This window comes from Salvelinus fontinalis, chromosome 2 (genome assembly GCF_029448725.1).
Source record: "Salvelinus fontinalis isolate EN_2023a chromosome 2, ASM2944872v1, whole genome shotgun sequence".
NCBI lineage: Eukaryota > Metazoa > Chordata > Actinopteri > Salmoniformes > Salmonidae > Salvelinus > Salvelinus fontinalis.
In genome coordinates this window covers 60612869-60640740 of record NC_074666.1, presented here as the reverse complement: position 1 = coordinate 60640740, position 27872 = coordinate 60612869, and the positions used below count along the sequence as shown (strand labels likewise).

Sequence of the window (27872 nt, the reverse complement as noted above, 5' to 3'; positions counted from 1 at the left end):
CTCAACGTAACCAAGACTAAAGATATGATTGTGGATTACAGGAAAAGGAGGACTGAGCACGCCCCTATTCTCATCGACAGGGCTGTAGTGGAGAAGGTTGAGAGCTTCAAGTTCCTTGGTGTCCACAAAACCAACAAACTAGAATGGTCCAAACACACCAAGACAGTCGTGAAGAGGACATGACAAAGCCTATTCCCCCTTAGGAAACTAAAAAGATTTGGCATGGGTCCTGAGATCTTCAAAGGGTTCTACAGCTGCAACATCGAGAGCATTCTGACTGGTTGCATCACTGCCTGGTACGGAAATTGCTCGGCCTCCGACCGCAAGGCACTACAGAGGGTAGTGCGTACGGCCCAGTACATCACTGGGGCAAAGCTGCCTGCCATCCAGTACCTCTACACCAGGCGGTGTCAGAGGAAGGCCCTAAAAATTGTCAAAGACCCCAGCCACATCAGTCAGACTGTTCTCTCTACTACCGCATGGCAAGCGGTACCTGAGTGCCAAGTCTAGGACAAAAAGGCTTCTCAACAGTTTTTACCCCCAAGCCATAAGAACAGGTAATCAAATGGCTACCCAGATTATCTGCAATGTGTTCCCCCCCAACCCCTCTTTTACGCTGCTGCTACTCTCTGTTTATCATATATGCATAGTCACTTTAGCTATACATTCATGTACATACTACCTAAATTGGCCCGACCAACCAGTGCTCCCGCATATTGGCTAACCGGGCTATCTGCATTGTGTTCCCCCCCAACCCCTCTTCTACGCTACTGCTAGTCTCTGTTCATCAAATATGCATAGTCACTTTAACCATATCTACATGTACATACTACCTCAATCAGCCTGACTAACCGGTATCTGTATGTAGCCTCGCTACTGTCTGCCCTTCTAATGCTGTTCCGGTCAACTGTGAGTGCTGTTATTGTGAAGTGGAAATGTCTTGGAGCAACAACGGCTCAGCCACTAAGTGGTAGGCCACACAAGCTCATAGAATGGGACCACTGAGTGCTGAAGTGCGTAGCACGTAAATATAGCTTGTCCTCGGTTGCCACACTCACTACCGAGTTCCAAACTGCCTCTGGAAGCAACGTCAGAACAATAACTGTTCTTCGGGAGCTTCATGAAATGGGTTTACATAGCCAAGTGCCGCACAGAAGCCTAAGATCACCATGCTCAATTCCAAGCGTCGGCTGGAGTGGTGTAAAGCTTTCAGCTATTGGACTCTGGAGCAGTGGAAACACGATCTCTGGAGTAATGAATCACACTTCACCATCTGGCAATCCTTTGGTGTCACGGCCGTCAACAGAAGTAGACCAAAGCGCAGTGTGGTGAGCGTACATATTCCTATATTATTATGACACCGACAAAAACAATAAACAATCCAAAACAACCGTGAAGCTAAAGGGCTATGTGCCACAAACAAAGTCAACCTCCCACAAAGACAGGTGGGAAAAGGGCTACCTAAGTATGTTTCTCAATCAGATGGTATGGTTCTCAATCAGCTGTCCCTGATTGAAAACCCTACCCGGCCAAAACATAGAAATACAAATAATAGAACATAGAATACCCACCCCAAATCACACCCTGACCAAACCAAATAGAGACATAAAAAGGATCTCTAAGGTCAGTGCGTGACATTTGGACAAATCTAGGTTTGGCGGTGCTAGGAGAACGCTACCTGCCCCTATGCATAGTGCCAACTGTACAGTTTAGTGGATGAGGAATAATGATCTGGGGCTGTTTTTCATAGTTTGGGCTAAGCCCCTTACTTCCAGTGAAAGGAAATCTTAATGCTACAGCATACAATGACATTCTAGAGAATTCTGTGATTCCAACTTTGTGGCAACAGTTGGGGGAAGGCCCTTTCCTGTTTCAGCATGACAATGCCCCCGTGCACAAAGCGAGGACCATACAGAAATGGTTTGTCGAGATTGGTGTGAAAGAACTTGACAGGCCTGCACATAGCCCTGATCTCAACTCCATCGAACACCTTTGGGAGGAATTGGAACGCCGACTGCGAGCCAGGCCTATTTACCCAACATCAGTGCCCTACCTCACCAATGCTCTTGAGACTGAATGGAAGCAAGTCCCTGCAGCAATGTTCCAACATCTAGTGAAAAGCCTGCCTAGAAGAATGGAGGCTGTTATAGCAGCAAAGGGGGGACTAATTTTATATTAGTGGCCATGAATTTGGAATTTCCCTAATTTGACACCAGTCAAGACATTTGTAAGAGTAACATGACGCACAAAACCCCCCACTAAATATCAGCAGGAGAAAGGGGAACATGATCTTTTGAGATGAATTATTAAAAACATCTCAGTATTCCTTCCACTGGGCTCGGTATGACAGTTTATGTCTTGTTGTTGAGTGAGTAAAGTGAATCAGTATAACTTCAAAAAACACCTTTTATAATCTAAAGCCCCAGTATGGATAGTCTCTATAGCCTCTAGACCGAACACGACAACAAAGATAGAGATGAGGTTGCGACAAAAAGACAGTTTCTGTGGTCTTCCGTTGGAAACCACGTCAGTGATGCTGCCACTTTGCATTAGTCTGCTACTTCTTCATGGTAAAAAGACATCCGAGACAAAAAAAAAAATCTTATTCTTGTCATTTCAGCAACTTCATTGATAATATGGTCAGGGGGATTATAGCTACTTACATGTACATTTGAGACTTGTGCACAGATGAAGTAAAAATGTTCTTCAATATTACTTCAAAATGTACTTGAAGAATACTTCAAAGCCGCTACTACAACTTTCCAACCTAAAAATAACATTGGTTGATGTGGTAACCACCTAATTGTGGTTCATGTAATCTTCTTCTGTTGGTAAAACTGAATTTACATTTTACCGTTTTATCTGAATATCGATAGAAGCTGGATTAGATTACTGGTTTAACATATAATCACTTTCAGTGGGTTTCAGTGCTATGAGTAGATTTTTTGATGACAGCTATGAATACATCCCCTCAGAAGTAAATGAGCCCTACAATACACAGAACATCAGATAACTAAGGTGAAGGATGCTGTTCTGCTTTTATTGCGGCCAAAGAGATCATGAACTTGTGTCTACATACAAATTGTTGTTTTTGCGTGGGTTATTTTTGTACGTTTTGAGAGTTTGTGGCAATGGTTGTGTGTGTGTGCATGTGTGTGCATGCATACGTGACCAAGTGTACCAGAAAGGGTTTGTAAGGGCTTGCATATAGATATATGTGTAAAAAGAGGTGGAAATGATGTGGAAGGTGCATGGGCGCTGCGGTGAGGGTGTGAAATGGCCACTGCACCATGGCTTCATTTAGACCCTTTGTTCTCCATTGCCTTTAGCGCCTTGTTCAACTTCTGGTTCACAATGTTTCTTTCTGTCCATTTCACTATGAAAGAACAAATAAAAGGAGGGAGAATGAAAAGGGAGTTTGGGTATAAGTGGATGTAGCAAGGATAGACCATGTCGTCATATCATTGGTAGTAGTAATCAAATAAGTGGTGTTTATTATTAGCTTATTATCTAGCAATTATCTAGCTAATTATCAAAGCATTTTATGAATAATGTAGCACTATTTGTATTCATAGTACTACTAGGATTGGTAGTAGTAGTGGTAGTAATAGTTGATATAGCAATAAGTGGCATTAGCAGCAGGTCACCCACCCATGTCATCAGTCTTGCGGCCGTACCAACGCTGGGGGTCTGTAGGAGGGGCGGGCAAGGGGTGAACGATGTAGGAGTCTTTTACCAAGGACTTCCACACCAGAGGAGCTCCTGGGAAGAATAGAATAGAAACATGGACAGGAAAAGAAAAGAACATGAGCATTAGACAGAGGAACAGTAATCCTCGACTGTATATGTCACTGTGCTGATAATTCACTTTGGTAGCATACTGAATCAGGGATGCCCAACAGTGACCTGGTGCAACACTGACCTGGAAAGATGTTGGTGCGCAGACAGTGTCCCAGGCTGTGGTAGGAGCAGTGGGGAGGGTTGAAGGCTGACTCTGTGTCAGTATAGTGAGGCAGAAAGAGGGGAGGAACCTCCGGGCATGCTAAAATTCTCACCTTCAACACACAAACACACACACACACATGCAGACACACACAGTTGCAAAAACATAGTTGAGAGCTCTGTAGTGTGCATAGGTTGTAGTGGAATACCAAGTTTTGGAATTTAAACTTAATAATTGCATCCCTCTCCTATGCTACTGACCTGCGGCATGTCTCCAACTGTTGTCTCCGGCTGGCCGGTGGAGGTCATTGCCTTGACTAACAAACAAGAGGCGAAGAGGATTCTAGGTAATGTAAGCAGAGAACAGAACTAAAGAATGCACTGCCTGACCACAAGTGTTCTTGTTGATGGTACAGTCCTGTAGGTTTCCCATGTCAACATTCACTGTCCAGTGATCCATCAAAAGATGCAGCATTATAAGATCCTTTATAATAAATCTGATGCACAAACATTTGGGCAACCATGAGCCATAAATCAACATCTGCTAATCCATAGAGATTAAAAATAAACTTTTCTCGATTTATAGTAACTGTTTGACAGAGTATTGGCTTTCAAAATGACTATTTGGCAGTGAAAAGGTTCATTTAAACCCAACAGAGAATTATATTGTGCTGCCCTCCCGCGGATAAGATTAACGTTACTTCTGCACAGTTGACAGGTGCGTCTACTTTCAAAATCGATTATTTACACAATATAGTAACGCTGAAGGGCTAGGCCTATGTATTATGTTACAGTGTGTCCGCATTAGCGTTCAAATGAAATATTATTAATAAAATCTTACGCTCATTAGGACATAGCCTAAACCAAAGCTCAAACTGAACCAAACCGGAAAAATGTGACATCCTTATTTTCCTGACATGAATACATTGTAGCTAGGACAGGTGGGCTACGAGAACAATCGTTGGCGCGTTTAATTATCATGTGTCAGGTGCATGGCATAGAATTCCCGAAAGTGAGAAATTACATATTACATTATTTTATTAGAGAAGTTAGCCTAAATATACTTACATCTGTGCTACGATTCAGAGCCTCAGTCACTGTGTAGTTTTGCGATCCTGCGAATAACCTTACCTGAATAAATTAGATTTTTCTGAACCCCACTCATCGTCCAATCAGCGTGAAGAATAACACGTTATCTGGATAATGATGTCACAATTATCCTTAAAGGTAAGGGGCTCCGATACAGTAGAGCGCATTACCTGAAATTTGAACTCAATATTCAGAGCTAAAGGTCATTCAGTTATTCAATATAACACCAAATCAAAGTGTATTTGTCACGTGCGACGAATACAACAGGTGTAGTGTAGACCTTACAGTGAAATGCTTATTTACCAATGGTGCGGAAAAAAAGGTGTGTGTGTGTGTGTGTAGGTAAGTAAAGAAATAAAACAACAGTAAAAAGACATTTGAAAAAAGAGTAGTAAGGCTATATACAGACAAGTGTTAGTCAGGCTTATTGAGGTAGTATGTACATGTAGGTATCGTTAAAGTGACTATGCATATATGATGAACAGAGAGTAGCAGAAGCGTAAAAAGAGGGGTTGGCGGGTGGTGGAACACAATGCAGATAGCACGGTTAGCCAATGTGCAGGAGCACTGGTTGGTCGGACCAATTTAGGTAGTATGTACATGAATGTATAGTTAAAGGGACTATGCATATAAGATAAACAGAGAGTAAAGGCAGCGTAAAAGAGGGGTTGGGGGGCACACAATGCAAATAGGAGTCTTATGGCTTGGGGGTAAAAACTGTTGAGAAGCCTTTTTGTCCTAGACTTGGCACTCCAGTACCGCTTGCCATGCAGTAGTAGAGAGAACAGTCTATGACTGGGGTGGCTGGGGTCTTTGACAATTTTTAGGGCCTTCCTCTGACACCGCCTGGTGTAGAGGTCCTGGATGGCAGGCAGCTTTGCCCCAGTGATGTACTGGGCCGTACGCACTACCCTCTGAAGTGCCTTGCGGTCGGAGGCTGAGCAATTGCCGTACCAGGCAGTGATGCAACCGGTCAGGATGTCAGGATGCTCAAATCTTTTTAGTTTCCTGAGGGGGGGAATAGGCTTTGTCGTGCCCTCTTTATGGCTGTCTTGGTGTGTTTGGACCAATCTAGTTTGTTGTTGATGTGGACACCAAGGAATTTGAAGCTCTCAACCTTCTCCAATACAGCCCCGTCTATGAGAGTGGGGACGTGCTCGGTGCTCCTTTTCCTGTAGTCCACAATCATCTCCTTAGTCTTGGTTACGTTGAGGGAAAGCTTGTTATTCTGGCACCACTCGGCCAGGTCTCTGACCTTCTCCCTATAGGCTGTCTCGTCGTTGTCGGTGATCAGACCTACCACTGTTGTGTTGTCAGCAAACTTAATGATGGTGTTGAGTCGTGCCTGGCCATGCAGTCTTGGGGGAACAGGGAGTAGAGGAGGGGACTAAGCACACACCCCTGGGGAGCTCCAGTTTTGAGGATCAGCACCACAGAAAAATAAAGTTTATACCTTAATCCCTCATTACAGTTCAAATAAAGCCTACCTACTAAATACTAATATCCTGTACATTTACCACACACAGACAATAACAAATTCAACTATCAAAGAAAAAGGACAGTTTTGTATTTTCCATTCAATTAACTTTATTTCACAATTCTTACATTTAAAATGTGTTCAATACTTTTAATACCACACACAAATATCAACTTGCTAAAACAATAGAAAAGTACATAAGATCCATATGGACCTACATATTTATATTATGTACATACACTCAAGTCTTTGGAGGTAAACCTCTTCAGCTCTCTATGCAGCACACTCTCAGCTCTGACATCCATCTTATTAAAGGGGCATCCCAATAAAAATCTACAATTAAATTCAATGTGACCAGACATTTCGAAAAATAAGGCTCACTTACGTTTGGGTGATTTTCTGTCTGCTTTTTGGGGGGGGTCATTTATTTAAGTACAGATTCAGTTTCAAAATGATGTATCAGACACTACAATTTGAAATTATTTGTTATTAAATAAGTGATATTTGATAAGACTAAATATCAGGCAAAGTAGCTTCCTGATTTACAGATCACAAATGCAAATGGCATCTTATTCAATTATATGAAAGTGTTTTAGGCATGTGATTTAAGCATGCTTTAGAAGTGAACTAGGCAAAAAGAAATCTGGACAAAAATATTATTGTTTTGTTTTGTTTTAAAATGGCTCTCATGTAGGCTACATTTTTCTCATGTAAAGAACATATCAAATTGTAGATTGATCATTGGATTGGTCCTCTAAGTGCTGCTTGCTGTTCAGTACCCAGGTGTTGTATCAGGCTTCTCAGGCAGATGTTCAGCGGAGCTTTATGTGGGGGCAAACTTCTTGGCCTGCGCCCTCACCCTCTTCTCATAGTCCATTCTGTTCTGACTAAAAAAGAGGCAACAAAGGTGGATTAGTCCATTATAAAATTGAGTATCACTCAACAAGGCTATACTTTTCAGTTTAACGAAGTGGGATTGTGTATGTTTGCAAGTGTCTTATAAAGCACACTAAGAGCCCCTTTGACTGTATCAATTATACAGTACAGTGTTCAAAAAGAGAAAAAAGTATCTCAACCGAAACTCACCAGTAAATTGTGTAGGCTTCTGCTTGTGCTGGGTCTTGGATGTTGGGTTCATTGAGTAGCTCTTGGATACCCAACAGGATCTGTGAATACAAAACAGATGAAGTCAGCTTTTAGAATGGATTGAAATACAAAACAATGTAGATGAGAAGACAATCACTCGACCAGGGAATACCATGCATTGATCCACATAAAATATTCAGCAATTTGATGCCTGTTGAGCCAATGTCGTACATTCCTCCAAACCGGTGAAATCACTGATGCCTCTCCCATTCTTTATGTATTTGTGTGCGTGCGTGCGTGTGTGCGTGTGTGCCTGTTTGATGGTGATGGCTGGCCTCCAGTCCTTCTCCTCCTCCAGGATGGAAAGACACACCGTGCCAGATGGGTAGACATTGGGGTGGAAAATGGGCGGCTCAAACTTGCCTGAGAGGATATAGAATACATGATTTCTAATTTAAAGTATTTCTGTTGACTTCCTTATCATCGATATCAAAAATGACTAGGAACAAAATACTGCACATCAGGGATGTTAAAATGTTGAAATGAAATTGGGATTGTTAAAGTTAAGAAAAAAAATCCTTAACCGTTTTGTTGTTCACAAAAATTGTATCAAAATGCAGTTATCACAAAACTACCACTAATAGGTCCCGATCATCCAAGGGGATTAAAGAAATATTAAAGAAATACCTAATGCAACAATGCTGTAACAATTTTTAAGCTACTTTATTAACTGGAGCTGTTATCAATGACTGTATATACAGTATGAGAGTAGCAGCTCAAGCAGGCAGCGGCGAGGGGACATGCGGTGTGAGTCTGAGTGAGGAGGGGAACAGGGAGGGGAGAGATAGTTTACCAGCGCGAGTCGACTTGGTTGATAACTTATTGCTAGTTATTTATCACCTCATCTGATTACAAAGTACCTGTCTTGACTGCATCAAAATTAGAGAAACAAGTTAAGCCAGCTAGCTAAAGTTAGCTTGGCTAATTGAGACTACATAACTGTGCTTGCTCCCCTTCCAACTATTCAGATGATTAAGTACCAGCCTACCTGTTGGCTCTTGGTGTTGTAGCCGGTCCTTCTCATTTAACTTTTAGTTCTGTAATTTTAATTCCATCTTCCACTAATTAGCCTAGATATCTCCTAATAACTTGCCACACGGAGGCTCTAGATCTATTGGTCAACAACAACAAGCTACCCGCGTCGCTCTCCTGAAAGCAAGCGTTTCATGATACAACAACCCCCCCCTGCAGGAAGCGCGATGTAGACCATTGAATTCACATCGAATTTTATGGATTTTTCTTATAACAGAAGCCCCCCCCCCCCCCTAAAATGGCTGTTTAAATGTAATGATTTTTTTTCCATTTGTCACTTCCCTGCTGCACATAGATATTATGTAATAATCTTATCTATCAACCAACAAATGGAAATCGATCAGACAGTGACATCAACACTTTCCTATTGAGGTGACCATGTCATGTGCAGGATTACTCACATTTTGGCGGCGAGGAAGGATAGTCATCTTTGAACAGCATTCGAAGTTTGTATTGGCCTCCCTCCCACAGTGTCTAGAGAATTGAAGAATATAGTCATTACATCCATTAATTGTTCCAGCTCACGAGGGAGTACCTACACACTATAAAAACACCTTTAACTGAGAACACATCAGTTTGCATTTGTGTTGGCCATTTTTTTATGTACTATAAGAAACACTAGGATGTCTGTTTACTCATTCTGACAGACTGCTAGTGGTTGTTGGGTCTTGTTAGAATAAAAACTACAGAATGTGAAAGTTGACATACCCCCTTCTTCCCTGGAATGGCGCATTCCCAGTTCATAAGGTTCATAGTGCCATCAGGATTTTTGGTAGGCACAGCAACAAAACCCTGAGAGAGAGAGGGAGGAAATACGTTTTGAGGAACAAGCTTGCCTTCTGCAAATCATCATAACAAGTTTATTTTCATTGTTTGTATGGTAGCTCCTCACAAATGGGTGGTCTTTCCTCCATGCTTTGCGCTCCTGTGACAGTCTACTAAGAGCGATACCAGACATTTCTACTCATTAACACAGTCCTGTGGGGAGACATAAAAACACTCAATTAACATGGCTAGATAGCTACACATCCTTGTTCTCTAGTGGTTTTTCTAACTAACATTTTTATTAGAAATGTCCAAGATATACTATAGTTGGGTTAAGGTTGGGGAGTAACTGATAACATGTAATCAGTTACATGTAAAACTATTACAAAAAACCTCACTGTAATCAGTTACATTACAAGCAAAAAATATAGTAATCCGATTACAGATACATTTGACAAACTAGATGGATTGTTAGTGAAAAAATATATTATAACTCCTTGGTTTTCGCAATGACATTAAATTCAGTTTTAGTTTGTTCCACCTGAACGTGTCTGACCACAAGTCAGAGACCACTATGACACACCAAATGTGTATGATGACACTCCAAATGTGTTTGATGGATTATTTTTGTCTTCTTCTAATGTCTCTCAAGATGAACGTAATCCAAAAGAAACTGAAAGTAATCAGATTACATTACTGAGTCTGCGTAATCCAAAAGTTACTTTACTGATCACAATTTTGGACAGGAAACTAGTAACACACATATTACATTTAGAAAGTGGCCGGCAGGTAGCCTAGTGGTTAAGAGCCTTGGGAAAGTAACCAAAAGGTTGCTGGTTCAAATCCCTGAGCAGAAAAAAGCTGAAAAAAATCTGTCAATGTGCCCTTGGGCAAGACACAACACAAATTGCTTGTGTAGATCGCTCTGGATAAGAGCATCTGAAAATGACTAAAATGTAAGTGTAAAATGTTGACTTGCCATATTACTCATGATTACTCATGATTACTCATGATTCTTATGACATGAAGTTAACTTGAAAGCTAATTAATTAACCTCTTCACTAGCTATACAAATTTTCCCTTATTAATTTAAGATAGCAATGAAGTGGATGCTGCATTGACCATATACCACAAACCCCCGAGGTGCCTTATTGCTATTATAAACTGGTTACCAACGTAATTATACCACTAAATAGTAATACCTATGGTACATTCTGATATATCACGTCTTTCAGCCAATCAACATTCAGGGCTCGAGCCACCCACTTTATAACTAAATGTATACAACGGCATTGTTGAATACTCGTTTCTGATTGGCTTGAAGGGTATTCTAGAGCGTGTAATATTTCCCTAAATTGCATGGTAGAATTAAACGGCTATTTCAATCTTACATGTTCTATGTTTGAGCTGCTTTTGAAAGCAAAAGTCGAATTGAAAACATTATTGGCATTGTTGAATTCGATTTCCATATTAGCAAGCTAGGACTGATGGTTAGGTTAGCTAAACTTGCAAATCTGTTTGTTTAGGCAACTACTGTAGATATGAAGTACACTTGCTAACTACTTCAGTGGTGTTGAACACATTTCTACCTGCGAATGAACACATTTCTAGCAGTTAATGTGTTCATTTATAGCCATGGTATAAAAGGGATAATCAACTAGGAGCTCTATGCGTTCACTGGAAATTGCATCTTATTAATGCCTCGCTGTTGTCATTTTACTGCTGCAGTTTAATTATGTTACTTTTATTTTCTATGTTTTACTTAACTTCTTAAAGTATTGTTGGTTAATGGCTTGTAAGTAAGCATTTCACTGTGAGGTGAAATACCTGTTGTATTCAGCACATGTGACAAATACAATTTGATTTGTTCATTATTTTCCATAGGACGCATAGCCCCTAGTTGATTATCCCTTACATATGGCTCTGGTTATTGATATTGCCAGTAGCTAGCTACCCTGCTAGCAGTCTAATTAGCCACAAATCATCAAACTAGCCAACCAACTTGCATCCACCCACCTGTTAGCCTAGTTTGCTAATGTAATGAAGTTCGTTTACAGGTAAATGATTAGTTGCTTACCTTACAATTCAATTGATACTGTCTAGATGGCGTTCGCTTGTTGGTGCTTGCTAACGTTAGCTAGCTAAAATTAGCTAGGGGGTGGCTAAAAACAATGAGCTGCGTCGCCTATTATTTTTTTACTATCAAAACTAACTAAAGCTGCTTACTAATGACGATACTTTCGTGCTAATAATTTGACCAAGTTATTTCCCCTGACATAAATCGATAGATTGAGAGATTTCATTACCAGTTACCGCATATGTGAATACCTGAACGATAGCATTCAGCTAGTTAGCTCGCTAAAGAAAGAGGACCTCAATTTGTTTATCTCGACATAACCCACAGGCACTTCGCAGGGCACCTTTAATGGACTTTCTTTTCGGCCATCTTTGGTGTGGCGTCGTGCTGGCTTCATCTTGTGTTGTACCATTTTTTTTTTGAGATATATGATAAATCGAAGCTTTTTATCAGTTAAAGCAGTGGTCACCAACCTTTTGAAAGCCGCGATCTACAGCTCAGATAATAGAAAAAACATTATTGTTTATTGCTAATGTTGTTCTTATCAAAAAATGTAAGTGAGCATAACAATTGGCTTGTTTTTCATTCTGGACTGATGGTCTGCATCTTATGGTCAGTCTGAGGAGAAGGAGGAAGCAACGGTGAGGCTGCCTCACACCCGATTCACCATCCCTCCGCCTTCCCTTCGCTGATCATGCAATATGGCGCCGACAGAGATGGTCGCCTCGCTTCGAGTCCTTAGGAAACTAAGCAGTATTTTGTTTTTTATGTATTATTTCTTACATGGTTATTCCAGAAAATCGTATGGCCAGGAAGAACTATTGGATATAAGAGCGGCATCAACTTACCAACAATACGACCAGGAATACAACTTGCCCGAAGCGGATCCTTTGTTCGGACCACCACCCAGGACATTGGATCAAATCCCAGAGGCTGATCCAAAACAACGTTGCCTGAAGAAGTGGAAGACAGAGCGGCCTCCTGGTCAGACTTCGAAGGCGTGCACACCACCCACCGCTTCCGAGTATATTACTCACCAATGTCCAGTCTCTAGACAAAAAGGTGAAAGAAATTAGGGAAAGAGTTGCCTTCCAGAGAGATATCAGAGATTGTAACAATCTCTGTTTCACAGAAACATGGCTCTCTCGGGATATGTTATCGGAGTCGGTACAGCCACCGGGTTTCTTCATGCATCGCGCCGACAGAAATAAACATCTCTCTGGGAAGAAGGGCGGGGCTGTATGCTTCATGATTAACGACTCATGGTGTAATCATAACAACATACAGGAACTCAAGTCCTTCTGTTCACCTGACATAGAATTCCTTACAATAAAATTCTGACCATATTATCTCCCAAGAGAACTCTCGTTGGTTATTTTCACAGCTGTGTATATCCCCCTTCATGCAGATACCACGACGGCCCTCAAAGGACTTCACTGAACTCTATGTAAACTGGAAACCATATATCCTAAGGCTGCATTTATTGTAGCTGGGGATGTTAACAAAGCAAATATGAGAGCAAGGCTACCAAAATTCTATCAACTTATTGATTGCAGCACTCAATCGGGCAATACACTGGACCACTGCTACTCTAACTTCCGCGATGCATACAAGGCCCTCCCCCGTCCTCCCTTCGGCAAATCCGACCACAACTCCATTTTGCTCCTACCGTCCTATAGGCAGAAACTCAAACAGGATATACCCGTGACTAGAACCATTCAACGCTAGTCTGACCAATCAGAATCCACGCTTCAAGATTGTTTTGATCACGCAGACTGGGAAATGTTCCGGGCAGCCTCAGAGAATCACATCAATTTATACGCTGACTCGGTGAGTGAGTTTATAAGGAAGTGCATTGGACTATTAAAACCTACTCTAATCAGAATCCATGGATAGATGGCGGCATTCGCACAAAACTGAAAGCACGAACCAACGCATTTAACCATGGAAAGATGACTGGGAATATGGCCAAATATAAACAGTATAGTTATTCTCTCCACAAGGCAATCAAACAAGAGAAATGTCGGTATAGGGACAAAGTGGAATCGCAATTCAACGGCTCAGACACGAGGCGTATGTGGCAGGGTCTACAGGCAATTACGGACTACAAAAAGAAAACCAGCCACGTCACGGACATCGGCGTCTTGCATCCAGACAAACTAAACACCTTCTTTGCCCGCTTTGAGGATAATACATTGCCACAGACGCGGCCCACTACCAAGGACTGCGGGCCCCAATGCTCCTTCTCCGTGGCCAACGTGAGTAAGATATTTAAACGTGTTAACCCTCACAAGGCTGTTGGCCCAGACGGCATCCCTAGCCGTTTCCTCAGAGCATGCGCAGACCAGCTGGCTGGTGTGTTTGCAGACATATTCAATCGCTCCCTATCCCAGTCTACAATCCCCACATGCTTCAAGATGGCCACCATTGTTCCTGTATCCAAAAAGGCAAATATAACTGATCTAAATGACTATCGCCCCGTAGCACTCACTTCTGCCATCATGAAGTGCTTTGAGAGACTAGTCAAGGATCATATCACCTCCACCTTACCTGCCACCCTAGACCCACTTCAGTTTTCATACCGCCCCAACAGTCCACAGACGACGCAATCGCCATCACACTGCACTATCCCATCTTGACAAGAGGAATACCTATGTAAGAATGGTGTTCATTGACTACAGCTCAACATTCAACACCATAGTACCCTTCAAGCTCATCATTAAGATTGAGGCCCTGGGCCTCCCGGGTGGCGCAGTGGTCTAGGGCACTGCATCGCAGTGCTAACTGCGCCACCAGAGTCTCTGGGTTCGCGCCCAGGCTCTGTCGCAGCCGGCCGCGACCGGGAGGTCCGTGGGGCGACGCACAATTGGCATAGCGTCGTCCGGGGTAGGGAGGGTTTGGCCGGTAGGGATATCCTTGTCTCATCGCGCTCCAGCGACTCCTGTGGCGGGCCGGGCGCAGTGCGCGCCAACCAAGGGGGCCAGGTACACGGTGTTTCCTCCGACACATTGGTGCGGCTGGCTTCCGGGTTGGAGGCGCGCTGTGTTAAGAAGCAGTACGGCTGGTTGGGTTGTGCTTCGGAGGACGCATGGCTTTCGACCTTCGTCTCTCCCGAGCCCGTACGGGAGTTGTAGCGATGAGACAAGGTAGTAATTACTAGCGATTGGATACCACGAAAATTGGGGAGAAAATGGGATAAAAAATAAAAAAAATAAAAAAAGATTGAGGCCCTGGGTCTCAACCCCGCCCTGTGCAATTGGGTCCTGGACTTTCTGACAGGCCGTCCCCAGGTGGTGAAGGTAGGAAAATACATCTCCACTTTGTTAATCCTCAACACTGGGGCCCCACAAGGGTGCGTGCTCAGCCCCCTCCTGTACTCCCTGTTCACCCATGACTGCGTGGCCATGCACGCCTCCAACACAATCATCAAGTTTGCTGATCACACAACAGTAGTGGGCTTGATTACCAACAGCGACGAGACAGCCTACAGGGAGGAGGTGAGGGCACTCGGAGTGTGGTGTCAGGAAAACAACCTCTCACTCAACGTCAATAAACAAAGAAGATTATCATGGACTGCAGGAAACAGCAGAAGGAGCACCCCCCTATCAACATCGACGGGACAGTAGTGGAGAAGGTGGAATATTTTAAGTTCCTCGGCATACACATCACAGACAAAGTGAAATGGTCCACCCACACAGACAGTGTGGTTAAGAAGGCGCAACAGCACCTCTTCAGCCTCGGGAGGCTGAAGAAATTTGACCTGTCACCTAAAACCCTGAAACTTTTACAGATGCACAATTGAGAGCATCCTGTTGGCCTGTATGACCACCTGGTATGGCAACTGCACCGCCCTCAACCGCAAGGCTCTCCAGAGGGTGGTGCGGTCTGCATAACCCATCACCGGGGGCAAACTACCTGCCCTCCAGGACACTTACAGCACCCGATGTCACAGGAAGGCCAAAAAGATCACCAGGGACAACAACCACCCGAGCCCCTGCCTGTTCACCCCGCTACCATCCAGAAGGTGAGGTCAGTACAGGTCCATCAAAGCTGGGACAGAGAGACTGAAAAAGAGCTTATATCTCAAGGCCATCAGACTGTTAAACAGCACTGTTGGAACTAGAAGCACAAGCATTTAGCTACACTCACAATAGCATCTGCTAACCATGTGTATGTGACCAATAAAATTTGATTTGATGAGAAACCTTGCCATGAGCAGATGGCTGCCAAGTAGACCATTCTGCTCTTCATCGTGGTATGCTGAAATGGCTGCTGCGTGTGGATGCAGCCCTGCCAGCATTGACCAAAGACCTCAAGAACTGGATCACAGTTTTTACGCTGCAAGATTTTGGAGCAACCCCCTGCTCCCCACACCACTGGCAGAACATGCACCACCTTGTGCCATAGGTTGACGTGATAGACGGGGCCCTGCCACTCAGTAAGATGTTAACAACAGAGGGCTCAAGATCTAAACCAGACCATTTTCGCTGTTTAGCGGCCAGACCCACAGCTGCAGGCGGGAGGGATTCGGATGCCACAATGTGCCCTCCACCTGTGACAGTAGGTCCGGCCTCCGAGGTAGTTCCCATGATGTCCCCACTAAGAGTGACAGTATGGTGCTTAACCAGTGGCAGCTCGGCCATCTCAGAGCAAGTAGAATGACCTGGTGGTCCGCTTCCCTGATTCTGTCCAGAGCCGCTGGAAGCAGCAGGATCAGGGGGGAAGGCGTATAGCCTCTTCCTCAGCCACTCATGGGCCAGGGCATCTAGGCCAAGTGGCTCGGGGGGGTTGGATATTGAGAACCAGAGGGGGTACTGTGTGTTCCTCTCTTAGGCAAACAGATCCACCTCCACTTCTCTAAAGAATCCTCACATGCGACTCATATTCAGGGATGTGGTCGCTTCTCCCCTTCCAGATGGCCTTCTCTGGACAGCATGTCCGCCACAGTGTTCAGGATCCCTGGGAGGTGTACAGCTTTTAGTGACGCCAGATTATTCTGTGACCACAGCAGAATTGTATGTACCATCTCGAGGAGGCGGAAGGAACCCAGACCCCCTTAGTGGTTTATGTATGCTACCACTGTGGTGCAGTCTGTCTGTACCAGCACATGTTTGCCCCGCCTTTGTGGGAGAAATTTGAGTAGTGCTAGCCGGACTGCTCAACTCCAGCATGTTGATGTGGAGTTTGGACCAGCTTAGGCTCCATGTCTCGCTGCCTGCCCTACCCCTCAATACTGCTCCCCAGCCTGTAAAGGAGGCTTCTGTTTGAACTAGTTCCCTCCAATGGACTTTGCTCAGGCGTATTCCGCCTGAAAGGAATTTCAGGGATCGCCGTCTTGCCAGTGCTCTTGTGCATTCCTTGGACACAGTCAGGCAACAATACCTGTGTTCATTGGGATGTAAACACTGAGCATTGAACCACCTCTGCAGGGGTCTCAAGTTTAGAAGGCCCAATGGGGTCAAAATAGAGGCTGAAGAGAGGAGACCCTTCAGTCTCTGACACTGAAGAACAGTCACCTTCTGGTCTTGGACCAAATGATTGAGGTGAACTACAATTTTCTGGACTCGCTCTTCTGTGAGGTGAGCCCTCATTGGAGATGAGCCGTCCGCATGCCCACGAACATTACACTTTGTGTGGGGACCAGGTGGCTTTTTTGCATGTTCAACCTGAGGCCAATCTTTGAGATGTTCTTCAGGAGAAATGTTGTGTCTGCTGCTGCCTGTTCTCGGGACTGAGTGCAGATTAGCCAATCATCTACGCAATTTAATACTATCATCCCTTGGGATGTTAGGGGTGCTAGAGTGCCATCCATGCATTTTGTATATGATCTTGGTGCCAGGGAGAGGCCAAAAGGTAACACTTGGTATGCTATCCCGTTGAATGCAAAGTGTAGGAACTTCCTGTGAGCCGGGTGGATCGGTACATGGAAGTAGGCATCTTTTAGCGCAACAGTTGTGAAACACTGGCCACAGATAGCATCTTGAAGGGGAGGGTTTTCAAGCACCGGTTGAAAGGCCTCAAGTCCAGGATGGAGCGAAAGCTGCCATCCATCTTGAGGACTATAGGAAATATACTCCATAGAACCCACTGTGCTATTCTGATGATACAAGTTGACTGATTGAAGTATTCTCAAACAGGGAGGCAATCTCCAGTTGGAGAGCTTCTCTTTTCATGGGGTAGGCTGTTGTAGTTGACCAAACCCCTCTGATCTGTGGTGGCCGGCATCGGAACTGGAGTTTGTACCCCTGTAGTATTGTATCCGGCACCCAGGGGTACTCCACAAGCTCCTACCACATTACCCGATGGATGTGGAAGATGTGGCCGACGCCGGGACCACACCCATCAGGATGACTGAGGGGGCCGTCCTTCTTCGGAGCAGAGGGACGGTGCTTGTTATGCCGCTGCCTATGCTGGTGATGGCACCACTCTGATCCAGAGCCTGTTGACGTGGCTGATCAGGGCATGGCTGGTTTGGGGGAGGGCTCAAGCAGCCTTTCAAGGAAGGGGAAAACTGAGGTCTAGACTGCAATGGTCTCTGGGTAGGGTAACGTGGGGCAGTGTGACTCATGAAAGACTGCAGCTTCACTGTTTGGCCCAAAATGGTGTCCACACCAGGACCAAAAACTTGGCCTGGGGAGATGGGGAGCTCCATAAAGGGACGCCTACATATTTTTCTGTGAGAGCCAAAGTGGTTTGCGTGACGAGATAACCATAGACAGGGCTTTGCCATTAGCACGTGACATCTCAGCGTTTAAGAGGGAGAGGAGTGTGGACACCTGAGTCATTTCAGTCGTCAGCTCAGGGTCACCGTCAGTGGACAGACAAGCTATCAGAACGTGCAGGTATGCCTGCAGCAGAGTGGTCGCATTCATGAGGTGAGGCACCATGGCCAAGGTCAGGAAGGTGTCCTTTAAGTGGTTATCAGCAGCCTGATGAGGTCCCAGAGAACAGCGGGGAGACCTACCAATTATTTTTTTGTCTGGGAGGACCATGGCTGCAACAATGGGGTCCATGATGGGGTACTGGTCCAGTCCCAACTCCTCGGGAAAAGCCATGAAGGTCCAAGGCTTGCACTGGCTTGAGACATGGAACCTTGAGTTCACCTTAGCCCAAGATTGATGCAGTTCATAGGAGAACTTGGGGCACTGAGGAATGTACACTCTGCCCGGGCTGCTGATTAGGTAGGTCTGGTTTGAAGTCCAGAGCTTTCAGAACCCTAGAGAGGAGCTCCTGCATATCAGCTGATGAACAGGGCGCTTCACTCTCAGCCCTCTCTGATCCGTGGTTCGTTGACCCAGAACCGGCCTCAGAGGTCCCTTCATCTAGGTCATTACCAGCAAGGATGGAGATAGCATCAGGATCCTGTCTTAAGTCTTTAACAGAGCCTGTCGGGGCTTAGAGAGTGGAGCTGAGAGAACAGAGAGGCTGTCTGGGCCTCCAACTCATCCAGAGTAGGTCCGCTGTCCTTCTTGGACTGCTTGGTAGGCGGGCCCACCGCTGAGGAGGGTTGTTTATGCTTGAAGCCGCTCCCGGAGCCTCTAGCATTTATCTGATTCATTATAGCTAATCGTGCTTCACAAAGGCATGAGCCGAGAGTAGGACAATACATGCAGCTGAAGGGGGAATCCACAGCCTGAATGGCATGCTCTAAACCTAGGCACATCATAGAGGTAGAATGGGCATCATCCGAAGCCAAGCCAGCATTGCATGTATCGCAGTAGTATGGCATGGATAATCTTCTCCCTGTCTAGACAGAAGCAGAAATACAGATATGTTTTATAGACCAGATAATCTGTATAATACAAATTTAGGTATGATATGCAAACAAAAAATGCTGAAAGGAAGGGTACCGAAGAAATGTCTGCAGCATTGAAGGTCACAGTGGCTGTCATCATTCTTAAATGGAAGACTCTTCCTAGAGCTGGCCGCCAGGCCAAACTGAGCAATCGGGGGAGAAGGGCCTTGGTCAGGGAGGTGGCCAAGAACCCGATGGTCACTCTGACAGAGCTCCAGAGTTCTGCTGTGAAGATGGGAGAACATTCCAGAGAACCTGCAGCACTCTACCAAACAGGCCTTTATGATAGAGTGGCCATACGGAAGCCACTCCTCAGTAAAAGGAACATGATAGCCCGCTTGGAGTTTGCCAAAGGCACCTAAAGGACTCTCAGACCATTAGAAACAAGATTCTCTGGTCTGATGAAAAACAAGACTGAACTCTTTGGCCTGAATGCCAAGCGTCACATTTGGAGGATACCTGGCACCATCTCTACAGTGAAGCATGGTGGTGGTGGCAGCATCATGCTGTTGGGATGTTTTTCAGTGGCAGGGACTGGGAGACTAGTCAAGATCGAGGGAAAGATGAATGGAGAAAAGTACAGAGAGATCCTTGATGAAAACCTTCTCCAGAGCGCTCAGCACCTCAGACTGGGGTGAAGATTCACCTTCCAACAGGACAACGACCCAAAATAATGACACTAAGCACACAGCCAAGACTACACTTCAGGACAAGTCTCTGGATGTCCTTGAGTGGCCCAGCCACAGCCCGGACATGAACCCGATCTAACATCTCTGGAGAGACTTGAAAATACCTGTGCAGCGACGCTCCCCATCCAACCTGACAGACCTTCTGGATCTGCAGAGAAGAATGGGAGAAACTCCCCAAATATAGGTGTGCCAAGCTTGTTTCATACCCAAGAAGACTCTAGACTGTAATCGCTGCCAAAGGTGCTTCAACAAAGTACTGAGTAAAGGTTCTGAATACTTATGTAAATGTCATATTTCCTTATTTTTGTATAATTGTTTTTGCCAAAAAAAACTAAAAACCTGTTTTAGCTTTGTCATTATGGGGTATTGTGTGTAGATAGATGACGGGGGAAAAAATTTGAATCAATTTTAGAATAAGGCTGTAATGTTACAGAATGTGGAAGAAGTGAAGGGGTCTGAATACTTCCTGAATGCACTGTTTATACAAAAGTATGTGGACACCACTTCAAATTAGTGGATATGGCTATTTCAGCCACACCCGTGCTGCCAGGTGTATAAAATTGACCACACAGCCATGCAATCTCCATAGACAAACATTGACAGTAGAATGGCCTTACTGAAGAGCTCAGTGACTGTCAAGAGCTCAGAGTGGCACCGTCATAGGATGCCACATTTCCAAAAAGTAAGTTCGTAAAATTTCTTCCCTGCTAGAGCTGCTGTTATTGTAAAGTGGAAATGTTTAGGAGCAACAACGACTCAGCCACAAGCTCACAGTATGCTGAAGCGCATAGCGTGTAAAAATCGTCTTTCCTCAGTTGCAAACTGCCTATGGATGCAACGCCAGCACAAGAACTGTTCGTCGAGAGCTTCATGAAATGGGTTTCCATGGCCCGAGCAGCCACACACAAGACTAAGATCACCATGCACAATGCCAAGTGTCGACAGGAGTGGTGTCAAGCTCGCCGCCATTGGACTCTGGAGCAGTGGAAATGTGTCCTCTGGAGTGAAGAATGATGCTTCACCATCTGGCAGTCCGACGGACGAATCTGGGTTTGGCGGAACACATGAGAACGCTACCTGCCCGAATGCATAGTAACAACTGACAAGTTTGGTGGAGGAGTAATAATGGTATGGGGCTGTTTTTCATGGTATGGGAGCCCAAGTACCAGTGAAGGGAAATCATAATGCTACAGCATACAATGACATTCTAGATGATTCTGTGCTTCCAACTTTGTGGCAACAGTTTGGGGATGGCCCTTTCCTGTTTCACCATGACAGTACCCCCGTGTACAAAGCGAGGTCCGTACAGAAATGGTTTGTCGAGATCAGTGTGGAAGAACTTGACTGGCCTGCACAGAGCCCTGACCTCAACCCTATCTAACACCTTTGGGATGAACTGAAACACAGACCTTGAGCCAGGCCTAATCGCCTAACATTAGTACCCGACCTCACTAATGCTCTTGTGGAACCGGGGACTCCCACTCCTCTTTCTATTCTGGTTAGGGCCAGTTTGCTCTGTTCTGTGAAGGGAGTAGTACACAGCTTTGTACGAGACCTTCAGTTTCTTGACAATTTCTCGCATGGAATAGCCTTCATTTCTCAGAACAAGAATAGATTGACAAGGTTCAGAAGATAGATCTTTGTTTCTGGCCATTTGAGCCTGTAATCGAACCCACAAATGCTGATACTCCAGATACTCAGCTAGTCTAAAGAAGGCCAGTTTTATTGCTTCTTTAATTAGAACAACAGTTTTCAGCTGTGCTAACATAATTGAAAAAGGGTTTTCTAATGATCAATTAGCCTTTTAAAATGATAAACTTGGATTAGCTAACACAACGTGCCATTGGAACACAGGAGTGATGGTTTCTTATAATGGGCCTCTGTACACCTATGTAAACTCAGCAAAAATAGAAATGTCCCTTTTCAGGACCCTGTCTTTCAAAGATAATTCGTAATAATCCAAATAACTTCACAGATCTTCATTGTAAAGGGTTTAAACACTGTTTCCCATGCTTGTTCAATGAACCATAAACAATTAATGAACATGCACCTGTGGAACGGTTGTTAAGACACTAACAGCTTACAGACGGTAGGCAATTAAGGCCACAGTTATGAAAACTTATGACACTAAAGAGGCCTTTCTACTGACTCTGAAAAACACCAAAAGAAAGATGCCCAGGGTCCCTGCTCATCTGCGTGAACATGCCTTAGACATGCTGCAAGGAGGCATGAGGACTGCAGATGTGGCCAGGGCAATAAATTGCAATGTCCGTACTGTGAGACGCCTAAGACAGCGCTACAGGGAGACAGGTCGGACAGCTGATCGTCCTCGCCGTGGCAGACCACGTGTAACAACACCTGCTCAGGATCGGTGCATCCGAAAGTCACACCTGCGGGACAGGTACAGGATGACAACAACAACTGCCCGAGTTACACCAGGAACGCACAATCCCTCCATCAGTGCTCAGACTGTCCGCAATAGGCTGAGAGAGGCTGGACTCAGGGCTTGTAGGCCTTTTGTAAGGCAGGTCCTCACCAGACATCACTGACAACAATGTCGCCTATGGGCAGAAACCCACCATCGCTGGACCAGACAGGACTGGCAAAAAGTGCTCTTCACTGACGAGTCATGGTTTTGTCTCACCAGTGGTGATGGTCGGATTCGCGTTTATCGTCGAAGGAATGAGCGTTACACCGGGGCCTGTACTCTGGAGCGGGATCGATTTGGAGGTGGAGGGTCCTTCATGGTCTGAGGTGGTGTGTCACAGCATCATCAGACTGAGCTTGTTGTCATTGCATGCAATCTCAACGCTCCTCCCTCATGTGGTACCCTTCCTGCAGGCTCATCCTGACATGACCCTCCAGCATGACAATGCCACCAGCCATACTGCTCGTTCTGTGCATGATTTCCTGCAAGACAGGAATGTCAGTGTTCTGCCATGGCCAACGAAGAGCCCGGATCTCAAACCCATTGAGCACGTCTGGGACGTCTTGGATCGGAGGGTGATGGCTAGAGCCATTCCCCCCAGAAATGTCTGGGAAATTGCAGGTGCTTTGGTGGAAGAGTGGGGTAACATCTCACAGCAAGAACTTGTAAATCTGGTGCAGTCCATGAGGAGGAGATGCACTGCAGTATTTAATGCAGCTGGTGGCCACACCAGATACTGACTGTTACTTTGGATTTTGACCCCCTCTTTGTTCAGGGACACATTATTCCATTTGTGTTAGTCACATGTCTGTGGAACTTGTTCAGTTTTATGTCTCAGTTGTTGAATCTTATGTTCATACAAATATTTACACATGTTAAGTTTGCAGTTTACAGTGAGATGACGTTCCTTTTTTTGCTGAGTTTAGATATTCCATAAAAAATCTGCCGTTTCCAACTACAATAATAATTTACAACATTAATTATGTCTACACTGTACTTCTGATCAATTTGATGTTATTTTAATGGTCAAAAAAAATTGCTTTTTAAAAAACAAGGTCATTTCTAAGTGACCCCAAACTTTTGAACGGTAGTGTATGTACCCTATATTTAATATATGATTCACTTAAGTTTCAACAGTGCAGCAACTGTGTTTTGAATTGATTTGGCAGTTGTCTGTTTTTTCTTCTGATGTGAGGGTTTAGTGATGTCACATTCACATAAGGACACAAAGTGTTCAAAGATCCAGCCCAAACTGTGCGGACAATAAGAATTAGAAGTCACAACACACCTCTGACAATTACACACGAATTCTCACATCAAATGCCTAACCAAAATAAGTTAATAGAAAAATGTGTAACCTGAAACGCTGTTACCATAAAGAATATAGGCCTACACATACTAGATTGATGACCATCTATGTAAAAAGTAGACACGTTGGACATTGAAGTCTTCACATTAACTTCTTGTCTAACCAAAGTTTTTTTTTTTTTTTTAATTGACCCTGAATAAGAAAAAGTTGTACAAAGGACTACTGTATATGGTAAAAATGGTTACACTTTGAAAAAAATACAAAACAGAGAACTTTGTACAGTAGATGGCATATTTTTATTGTGCAAATTAAACAAAGTGACATCCTGCAATCAAACTGACAGAAACTTCTGTTAATACTAAAACTGAACTGCACTTAGAAAAACCCTTTGACATTTCGTGGGCCTCCATCTCATAACAAGGTCACACCAAGGCAACTACCATTACATGAAAATGACATTTTACTTACATTTTCATGGTGCATTAAGAGCAAGTTTCATTATTTTAAAAGTCCCTTAGAAAACATCTGCAGTGGCAACATCTACAAGACAATGGTGCCAGGCTGCAATCCCCTAAGTAGGAGCATACAACTCAACCATAGTCCAATTCTAACCCGAATACCTCAAACATTCCATCCTTCTAATCTTTATTAATAGATTAATATAGCATAGTTTGTAACACCTTTATTGGACATCTTGAAGATAAACATAGGCATACTGTATTCATGGACTCTTGAACGGTGACCTCTTTCACAATGACGCATTCATCCAACTCAGCAAAAATCTTCAGTCAAAATCAGTAAAACCCTCCATATTTTGTGCAATCTGTAGCTTCCTTTGTGATTCATAGTGTCCCCTCCCTGTTATTGATCAGCAACTCATTCAACAGTATTTTCCTTAGTGCTCATCTCTACACATCACACTTGTTTCCCCTTGCCCTCAGAGATGACATGCTCCGGGGCAGCCCGTTTGAACCATTCAGACCATGACCCGTCATACACAGACACTGACCCTGAATGCCCCAGCAGGTAAGCAGCCAGAACCACGTGGCATGCAGTGACCCCTGACCCACAGGTTACCCAGAAAGGTTTCTTCAAGTCTACCCCTGCCTCTCTGAACATTTTTGCCAGCACTTCAAGCTCCAACTCCTTGCCTGAGGCATCCATGAACTTGGCAAAAGGCATGTTGATAGTACCAGGAATGTGGCCAGGCTCAATGTCTGTGTGTGAGAGAAAGAAAAACAATTATAAGGAGAGCGGTAAAGAGAGGGGGATAGAGAAAGAGGGAAGATGAGATTTTATATTGGGGCAAAATATGTCCTGACATTTAAAAAATAATATTAGCAAAAATGTATAATAACGTCAAATGTAATAAATTCCAGGAGGCCAAAATACATCTTTGCATATGCTCCCACTGACCATCTCTTGGTTCTGGTTCGGTTCCCCGGAACCTGCCTGCGGATCTTGCGTCAATCACTTGCACCTGTTTGGTCTCGATGTTTTTCAGCACATCTTCATACGACTTGACCCAAGAATGATTGGCGGTCGCCTTGAAATCCGCACGTCCTGGCTTGGTGTATTCTGCAGTGACCGGATGCCCCTCGGCCAGCCAATTCTTCATACCCCCGTCCAGGACCGATACAGAATTGTGCCCAAATAATCGGAACATCCACCACACTCGGGGTGCGCTGTATGACCCAAAATCGCTGGTATCGTACACTACTACATGTGTATCGTTTCCTATACCTAAACCCCCCACATACTCTGCAAAATAGCTTGCAGTTGGGAGCATATGATCCATAGAGGAAGTTTTGTCGGCGCATTTGTCAATATCAAAGAACGAAGTTCCAGGTATGTGCTGTTGGTTAAATTCCGCATTTGCATCGCGTTTTAATTTCGCTAGATACCAGGACGTATCCAGAATTCGAAGATTCGGTCCAATAAGGTTGCTTTTTATCGCATCTGCAAGCCATTTGGCTGAAACAAGCGCCCGGGTTTGTGCCGCCATGTTTGTCCTTATCTTGCACTCTGAATCAGGGTTGCCAGGTCAATTTCAAAACGTGATCATGACGACTCAAAACCCGCCGATAAGGCCTGAAAAGTAGTCCCAGGAAGAGGGGAGTTGCCACATTTAGCCAATAAGCCCGTTTTCCCACAACGTTACTGAGCGACGAAGGAATTTCGACTTAACTTCTAACAACTTTAGAAGCAAAATTATTTTTTTCATCAAAATAATAATTCTTGCAAGCTAATGTGACTAATAAAGGAATTGGAATACGTCGCAAAAGAAAATATAATTCGCTCTTTTTACACTTTTCTGACAATTGTGCCGTTATTACAGTACCAGTAAAAAGTTGTTCTATCAATGATACCTTTGTATATTTTCATATACAGTACCAGTGAAAAGTTTGGACACACCTACTCATTCAAGGGTTTTTCTAGATTTTACTATTTTCTACATTGTAGAATAATAGTGAAGACTTCAAAACTATGAAATAACACATATGGAATCATGGAATAACCAAAAAAGTGTGAAACAAATCCAAATATATTTTATATTGAGATTCTTCAAGGTGGCCACCCTTTGCCTCGATGACAGCTTTGCACACGTCTTCACTATTATTCTACAATGTAGAAAATTGTAAAAAATAAAACCCTGGAATGAGTAGGTGTGTCCAAAGTTTTGACTGATGTATGTGCCAGATGTAAAATGAAAGAGGCAAGATGTAAAATGAACAATTTAGCAGCTTGCTTAATTCAAATTGACAGTAATTTACTCAACATGAATAGTGAGGTGATTTCAAGGTGAGAAATGCTTCTGTTGCCCAATTATAGGCTGCTGAGGATGGGATCGTAATTTCAATAACTGAATCAAATATTAATAATATGGATATGACTGAATAGGCCTATGCTTGTCAACAACAGCCAGTTAAAAAAAAAAAAAAATCTGTAGCCTAATCTAGCTGACTGTTACCTTCAATCTAATGCATTCTAACAGCTGATTGGCAATTGCGATAGAACTGTGACCATGATCACAATTGATAACTTCCATTTTCATGAACTAAACATGGACATTAATAATTACATTTTTTATTTTTGTATTTCACCTTTATTTAACCAGGTAGGCCAGTTGGGAACAAGTTCTCATTTACAACTGCGACCTGGCCAAGATGAAGCAAAACAGTGCGACAAAAACAACACAGAGTTACACATAAACAAACGTACAATCAATAACACAATAGAAAAATCTATCTACAGTGTGTGCAAATGTAGAAGAGTAGGAAGGTAAGGCGATAAATAGGCCATAGAGGCGAAATAATTACAATTTAGCATTAACACTGGTGTGATAGATGTGCAGATGATGATGTACAAGTAGAGATACTGGGGTGCAAAAGAGCAAGATGATAAATAACAATATGGGGATGAGGTAGTTGGGTGTGCTATTTACAGATTGGCTGTGTACAGGTACAGTGATCGGTAAGCTGCTCTGATAGCTAATGCTTAAAGTTTGCTTAAGACACCAGCTTCAGTGAATAAAAAAATAAATAATTCAATTCGTTCCAGTCATTGGCAGCAGAGAACTGGAAGGAAAGGCGGTCAAAGTAAGTGTTGGCTTTGGGGATGACCAGTGAAATATACCTGCTGGAGCATGTGCTACAGGTGGGTGTTGCTATGGTGACCAGTGAGCTGAGATAAGGCAGGGCTTTACCTAGCAAAGACTTATAGATGACCTTGAGCCAGTGGGTTTGGCGACGAATAAGTAGTGAGGGCCAGCCAAAGAGAGCATACAGGTCGCAGTGGTCGCAGCACTGTGATAGACTACATCCAGTTTGTTGAGTAGAGTGTTGGAGGCTATTTTGTAAATGACATCGCCGAAGTCAAGGATCGGTAGGATAGTCAGTTTTACGAGGGTATGTTTGGCAGCATGAGTGAAGGAGGCTTTGTTGCAAAATAGGAAGCTGATTCTAGATTTAATTTTGGATTGGAGATGCTTATTGTGAGTCTGGAAAGAGAGTTTACAGTCTAACCAGACACCTAGGTATTTGTAGTTGTCCACATATACTAAGTCAGAACCGTCCAGAGTAGTGATGCTAGTCAGACGGGCGGGTGCGGGCAGCAATCGGTT

At 44.0% G+C, this 27872-nt stretch overlaps 3 protein-coding genes across 4 annotated transcripts; all 3 read right to left on the bottom strand.

Annotated features, from left to right (window-relative positions):
* Positions 1–3014: 3014 nt before the first annotated feature.
* Positions 3015–5217, bottom strand: LOC129868976 (testis-expressed protein 33). 2 transcript variants are annotated; one of them, XM_055943393.1, is made up of 5 exons: positions 5011–5217; positions 4204–4285; positions 3923–4055; positions 3652–3762; positions 3015–3376 (listed from the first exon to the last, which is right to left on the bottom strand). In XM_055943393.1, exons 2-5 carry the CDS (start codon positions 4249–4251, stop codon positions 3297–3299), a joined length of 372 nt encoding a protein of 123 aa, XP_055799368.1. In that variant the 5' UTR covers positions 4252–4285; positions 5011–5217; the 3' UTR covers positions 3015–3296. The 2 variants fall into 2 exon arrangements, with proteins under 2 accessions (XP_055799368.1, XP_055799360.1); XM_055943385.1 differs by having other exon boundaries at positions 4204–4259; positions 5011–5216.
* A 1376-nt stretch (positions 5218–6593) lies between these two features.
* Positions 6594–11841, bottom strand: LOC129822556 (SUMO-conjugating enzyme UBC9-like). Its single transcript, XM_055880868.1, has 7 exons — positions 11529–11841; positions 9579–9664; positions 9395–9478; positions 9088–9160; positions 7908–8017; positions 7595–7674; positions 6594–7395 (listed from the first exon to the last, which is right to left on the bottom strand). Exons 2-7 carry the CDS (start codon positions 9642–9644, stop codon positions 7332–7334), a joined length of 477 nt encoding a protein of 158 aa, XP_055736843.1. The 5' UTR covers positions 9645–9664; positions 11529–11841; the 3' UTR covers positions 6594–7331.
* Positions 11842–24022: 12181 nt separating this feature from the next.
* On the bottom strand, positions 24023–25807 carry LOC129822547 (3-mercaptopyruvate sulfurtransferase-like). The gene is made up of 2 exons (XM_055880854.1): positions 25166–25807; positions 24023–24966 (listed from the first exon to the last, which is right to left on the bottom strand). The coding sequence occupies exons 1-2, from the start codon at positions 25752–25754 to the stop codon at positions 24665–24667; spliced, it is 891 nt and encodes a 296-aa protein (XP_055736829.1). The 5' UTR covers positions 25755–25807; the 3' UTR covers positions 24023–24664.
* Between the last annotated feature and the right edge of the window lie 2065 nt (positions 25808–27872).